This window comes from Sinocyclocheilus anshuiensis, unplaced genomic scaffold, assembly GCF_001515605.1.
Source record: "Sinocyclocheilus anshuiensis isolate Anshui unplaced genomic scaffold, SAMN03320099.WGS_v1.1 scaffold131, whole genome shotgun sequence".
NCBI classification, from domain to species: domain Eukaryota; kingdom Metazoa; phylum Chordata; class Actinopteri; order Cypriniformes; family Cyprinidae; genus Sinocyclocheilus; species Sinocyclocheilus anshuiensis.
The window spans coordinates 321589-328222 of NW_015548193.1; the positions used below are offsets into that span (position 1 = coordinate 321589).

At 34.2% G+C, this 6634-nt stretch overlaps 2 protein-coding genes across 2 annotated transcripts in view; one reads left to right on the plus strand and one right to left on the minus strand.

Moving 5' to 3' along the window:
- The window catches only part of LOC107653127 (galactose-1-phosphate uridylyltransferase-like), a 145282-nt gene extending 140412 nt beyond the window's left edge, over positions 1-4870 (minus strand). Inside the window, exons 1-4 of the mRNA XM_016439763.1 lie at positions 4468-4870; positions 3211-3380; positions 840-915; positions 105-153 (exon numbers count right to left, since the gene is read on the minus strand). Coding sequence (XP_016295249.1) covers positions 105-153; positions 840-915; positions 3211-3380; positions 4468-4504 — 332 coding nt within the window. The 5' untranslated portion in view covers positions 4505-4870. The remainder of the gene's footprint in view (positions 1-104; positions 154-839; positions 916-3210; positions 3381-4467) is intronic.
- Positions 4871-4969: 99 nt separating this feature from the next.
- Positions 4970-6634, plus strand: part of LOC107653128 (sigma non-opioid intracellular receptor 1) — a 2706-nt gene continuing 1041 nt past the window's right edge. The window contains exons 1-2 of the mRNA XM_016439764.1: positions 4970-5201; positions 5476-5676. Coding sequence (XP_016295250.1) covers positions 5057-5201; positions 5476-5676 — 346 coding nt within the window. The 5' untranslated portion in view covers positions 4970-5056. The remainder of the gene's footprint in view (positions 5202-5475; positions 5677-6634) is intronic.

A 6634-nucleotide genomic window follows, 5' to 3' on the forward strand; every position in this document is an offset into this window, starting at 1 on the left:
ATGACAGAATTTTCATTTTTGGGTGAACTATCCCTTTAACTTTAAGCAAGCAGTACTAGTTAGTAAGTTTAGTTCATAAAAAAGAAGAAATAAACCGCTCTCACCAAACACCTCTGGCTGCTTTGCTTTGGAAAAGTGGGTGATGATCTGAACCTAGAACAATAAACACAGATTATCAGCAAATGGTTAAAACGTTGGAACATAAAGACCATAATTGCACTTTAAATGTTTTACAATTAAACTTTGCAGGAACATTAACTGTCTACTTTCATTATAACAGCAAAAAAAATATTGTGGCAGTATCATAATAGAGAGACTGTATGAGATGACAGCATGATACTTTGTTATACACTACTGTTCAAAAGTTTAGGGTCAGTAAGATTTTTTTTTTCTTATGCTTACCAAGTCTCTTCTTAAGTCTTACTTTATTTGATGAAAATACAGTAAAAACAGAAATATTGTGAAATATTATTACTATTTAAAACAACTGTTTTATATTGTAATATATGTTCAAATGTAATTTATTCCTTTGATCAAAGCTGAATTTTCAGCATCATTACTCCAGTCTTCAGTGTCACATGATCTTCAGAAATCATTCTAATATGCTGATTTACTGCTCAAGACACATTTCTGATAATTATCAGTGTTCAAAACAGTTGTGCTGTTTCATATTTTTCACATTTCATATCCAGTTTTTCCATTACCATGTTACAGGTCCAAAAAAGTGTTATATTTGTGTTAGTAGAACATCCCAAATGCTGAAATCAGTAAAAACCCTTACAGAAACAGAATAAAGTGTGATTGAGTCTTATGGGACTGAATGGGACGGTAGATCATACCGGGGTCTGGAGCGTCAGGCTGAAGAGCAGGGAAATCATTGTCAAACATGAACGTGCTGTCATACTCAGGATTCACCTGGAATAAAACGGAGGAAAATATCAAATGATTGGTGTAGCCTATCCACAGTCTGGTGGATAAAGCATCCCTGAGTGCTCTGTCTCTTTCAGTTATTTGACTAGACAAGCTGCTTCCAGCCAAACGTATATATCTGAACGAAGCAGCAACATCGAATAGCGCCAGAGTTCAAGAGTGCATGCTCAACATCTTGTCTGAATGTAAAGTAGCCTGGCAACTTTCTGAATTTAATTAATCATTAAATAATAATATCCACAAATGAGAGAGTCAGCCAAGAACATTTTTCAGGCTTAAAAAAGAACTGTGCCACTGAATATTCATTGATGTATAACTCACACGGGCAGACGGAGAGAAATGTACGTTCAAGGAAAGGATATCAATGTTTTTTTTTCTCCTGCTTAGTCAGAGAATGCTGTATAATGATTGCAGACACATCACTTTCCACAGAGAAGATGGTTTCATCTGTGTTCGTAAAAAAGCTCCCATGATGCTGCAGGCTGAGCCAGAGGTGTCGAGAGCGTATAACTATAAGCTCATGAATGTTTAAAATCCTTAAATGGACCATTTTACTGCAATCTGATAATTTGATACTTGAAAATAGTGCATATAAATGGATCGGAAATGGCACTGCAGTGATGCAGCACAAAAAGTAAAGAAAAAAGAAAAGGATATACAATACCCTTCAATGAATTTCACTAAATAAAAGCCTTCATTTTCTTTGACAGGAATATTCTGGGTACAATCTAGGTTCAAAAACTCAGGCTCCACTGACATGCATGCATTTTAAAGGGGTCCTATTATGCTTTTTCACTTTTTCAACTTTAGTTAGTCTGTAATGTTGCTGCCAGCTAACCAATCACAGCACACACTGGCCCAGCTAACCAATCACAGCACATACTGGCCCAGCTAACCAATCACAGCACATACTGGCCCAGCTAACCAATCACAGCACACACTGGCCCAGCTAACCAATCACAGCACACACTGGCCCAGCTAACCAATCACAGCACATACTGGCCCAGCTAACCAATCACAGCACATACTGGCCCAGCTAACCAATCACAGCACATTTCGTATTTCAGAAGGCGGGCCTTCATTTGATACAGGAACTATTCGAGCCGTTCATGTCAGACTGGTGAGAGAGGTGTTGTAATAATGTAAAATATGTGAAAAATAATGTGTTTTTCGAACAACCTAGTATGAGAGCCTGTTCTAGTACACCCCCAAAACAAAATCAAGACTTTGTAAAAGAGCATAATAGGACCCCTTTAATAAAGGACCAGATCATTATCCCACTGGGACACCACTGGGTCTTATCCCATGTTAAATGACAGGTGATTTGCCAAAAAATAAATAAATACAATTCCTACATTTTTAAATAAATAAAATTCCTTTGACAAGATTTGGGAAGTAAGAGTAAAAGTTTTTTTTTTTTTTTTTTACCTACAATGGAAGTCTATGGGACAAGACTTCATTTATTTGATTAAAAAAAAAATAAAAAAATGGAAAAAACTGCACTATTGTGAAATATTATTACAATTTAAAATAACTGTTTTCTGTTTTAATATCTGTTAAAATGTAATTTATTTCTGTGATCAAAGCTGTATTTTCAGCATCATTACTCCAGTCTCAGTGTCACATGATCTTCAGAAATCATTCTAATATGCTGATTTACTGCTCAAGAACATTTCTGATTATTATCACTGCTAAAAACAGTTGTGCTGCTTTATATTCTTGTGGAAACTATATGATACATTTTATTTTTTTCAGGCTTCTTTGATGACTATAGACTATAGAATCTTAAAGTCTTAAAGGGACTTTGAGAAAGTTCAAAAGAACAGCATTTATTTGAAACAGATTTTTTTTTAAACAGTGTAATGCAAAAGTCATTACTGTCACTTGATTAATTTAATGCATTCTTTCTGAATAAACTTGTTAATTTCTTTTTTTAAAACTGACCCCAGACTTTTAAACGGTAGTGTACATTTTCTTAAAATAACAAAATAGACAACATTTTTACTACTTAAACACTCAATAATATAAAACAAACAAAATACAAACTTCAAAATTGTGCTTTTACACCCTCCATAATGCTTAAAAATCAGAAAAATCAGTTACAGTTTGATTGAACTGTATTCACTATTACATATTTTAAATACAAATTAAATTTGAAATAAAAAATAAAAAGTATTTTTTAATTTATATATATATATATATATAAACAGGGGCAACATAAACAATCTACAAACTGTAGAATCTGATGAAACTAAATTATGAAAGTGTCCAGCGGCTCACCTCTCCATTAGCTCTCACGCTGCCGGGACAGAGGGGGTTGTTTGGGTCATGTCGTGGGATGTTGTCCTCTGGCTGTTTCTCCACCTGTCCTTTCCACGGACGCTTCATCCGGTGGGCCGAGACCAGAACCCAGGAGTCCCGCAGAGGATTGTACCTTAAGTGCTGGTGCTCTGAAACAAAGATCACGATGCAAGAATAATATTCAAGCACCAGTGATGAGTGAAAATTATTGGATTTTAAATGTGACAGAACTTTGTCACTCAATATGCTAATTTCTTATGAACGATTCAGTGTTTAAACTAGTTATTTCCCAAAGTGTTTGCAAATACAAATAATTTGTATTTATTTATTTAGTCATTTATCAGACGCTTTTATCCAAAGCGACTTACAAATGAGGACAACAAAAAAATAAAGCTAAAAACAATTCAAAATATTAAAGAACAAAAGGTATGAGTATAATAATTATTCTAACATACCACTAAGACAAACACCAAAAAAACAACTACATATGTGTATCTACAACCACACACACATACATATATACTGTATATGTACACACACATTTATAAATGCAATATATATATTATTTCATTTCCATTTAGTTTGTTGAAGTATTAAAATAACTCAAATTAAATAAAACTAAAAACGTAATAAAAGACCTATACAGACAGAATAAATTCAGACATAATGTAACTAAAATTAAAATAAATAACAAATACAAATAATACAAATCAAACGACAGTAGTTTATCAGTAATCCTAAAAAATAACACTGCCAAACACACGTGCTAAAAAACAACAACTTACACATAGTAAGAAATGGTTATAAAAACTGAAACAGAAGCGATAATAATAATAATATAAAAATTCGAAGCAATTTATATCACCTATTTCAAAACATTGTAGTAAACAATAGTGTTTAACTAAAAATGTATTTGTCTTATAAATGATTCCGCGAAGGGACTTTAGAATGGATGCCTAAATGGTGAATCAGTTTGAACCGGATCCTTGACATAAGCTGTCCGAACGAACCGATTCTATAAAATGATTCGGTTAAATCACATGATCTGCTGCACAGCCAGCCATCACGTGACTCCTCAAGCAAGTGTACTATTTCCAGTGGATTCAAACCACAGGAGTATGAAACAAAAAGAGGGCATTACGTTATATCACATGTAGATTTGTCTCCGAATCATGCACAGTTCAAAGCTCAGAGAATAAATATGCATATGTATCAATATGTGAAAACATTCCTCACCTTTAGGATCAAACATAGGTTTACTGATACTGTCCATCTTACTGCTTAATAAAATCCCCTTGCAGTTACGTAATCTATCCGATCACCTGTTAAGGGTTTTTAACATGAATTCATTGATTGCTTCTTTTTAGAGTTTCAAGTTGATCTTCCTCCCTAAGTGTCCTCAAGTGAACAGTGCTGCGCACATTACACGCAGTATGTGGCTTCTAAAGATGAATAACCCGATCAGCGCTGGCGCTGTTTACAGGCTCCCCGAGCGCATAAATAATACCGCATACATAAATACATTCATTTATTCGATATACATCACTGTATCCACAAAGCGCGCTGGTAGAGTTTGCGTATTTTAGTGGCAATGTTGATGATAATGATACACCTTCGCGCCGCCTTCTTCCGTGTAGCGCCCTGAGCGATTTGATTGGACTAGAACTCGCCGTTTGTGGCAGCCGATTGGTTGCCACAGGCGTGACGTCACCTCACGTCAGCGTCCGTGTGTGCCATGCCGTGTGTCTGAATGAAGTCCGTCTAATGTCTTTTGCGATCTCAGGCAGCGTTTTACTTTTAAACAGTCATTTGTGGTCGGGTCACGATGTCTTTAATAAGAATTATTTTAAAAATTGTGGTGGTTCTTGGTTTTCTGGTGTTGACAGTTCAGTTTCTAAGATATTGGATGGCAAATAAACAATATGTTTTTACAAAAGAAGATGTTACCAGGTTAGCCAGACAGTATGCAGGTAAGTGAACACACATAACCTGTTTTTATTCTGAACTCACATCTGTTGCTAAGATATTGCGATAATTGGTCTCTATAGCAATAGTACTATTACCAATATACACTTCCTAGCAACGCAGAGCTTCAAAGTTGTATTCAGATGGTCATATTGTCTATCTAAAAGAGTTGTTTAAACTATATTTTGATTAAATACAACATAACAGTCCGGTAATGACTCTTCCTAACTTGTCACTTGTCTGCTAGATGTCTAAGCTGTGTGTGTTTGTGTGCCACAGGCCAGGACCACGAGCAAGCCTTCTCTAAGGTGGTGGTGGAGCTGAGGAAGAGGTATCCGGGCCACATCCTGCCCGATGAGGACCTGCAGTGGGTGTTTGTGAATGCGGGCGGCTGGATGGGCTCCATGTGTCTGCTGCACGCCTCTCTAACAGAGTATGTGCTGCTGTTCGGGACGGCCGTGGACACGGGTGGACATTCAGGTAGGTCAAGAACAGCTCCAGGCCCTATTTGTCCTCAAAATCTCAACTCTCAACTCAACTCAGACTTTATTTATAAAGCACTTTCAACACCACGACTGGAACCAAAGTGCTGTACAGAGAAAGATAAGGGGGGGGGGCAATAAGAATAATATAAAAACAAATGAAAAATAATAATAGTAAAATAAAATTAAGAAGAGAACCATTTTAAGGCTAAGCCCTGAACACCAACATGATTCAAAATCTAAAGAAAGACATGAAAAGATATAGGCCTATTTTGCTTAAAGAACACGAGGGCTACTGTAAGATCATTATGATTTTTTTTTTTTTTTTTTGCACTGTGACATTATTATTATTATTATTTTAAATTAAGCACTACAATCTAATTAACTTGTTGCAAAAAAAACTCACTGCCTTTACTTTTATGTGAAAACAGTGATGTATTCTTAAAAGTTGTATGACAATATTTTTCTTTAATACCATAAAAATACTGTACTCTATTGATAATCTAATGGGAATCACCATTAACAAAAACTGAAATAAAATAAGTAAATAAGTTTGAAGTATTACTACAATTAATAAAACTGAAGAAATTTTTTTTTAATTTTTGTAATTAGTTTTCTTTCTTTTTTGTTTTAGTAATTAAACAAAGTTGACCACTTATTTGTCAATTGAAAAAAAAAAAAAGATTAATATTAAATGAAAAACATAAACTTTAGCATTTAAATGAAAATTAAAAATGTTGCCTGTGCTACTAACTGGAATAAAATAAGTTTAAATAAGTACTCGTATTATTAAAAAATAAAACTGAAATGAAGTAAATTAAAGCTACATAGAAATATTAAAAAACCAAAAACTAATGACAAAAGTGAAAACTAAAAACATAAAATAAAGCTAATTCAAAATCTTAATAAATACTATAATTGTATATAAATGATACTAAAATAAAACTGCTATAATT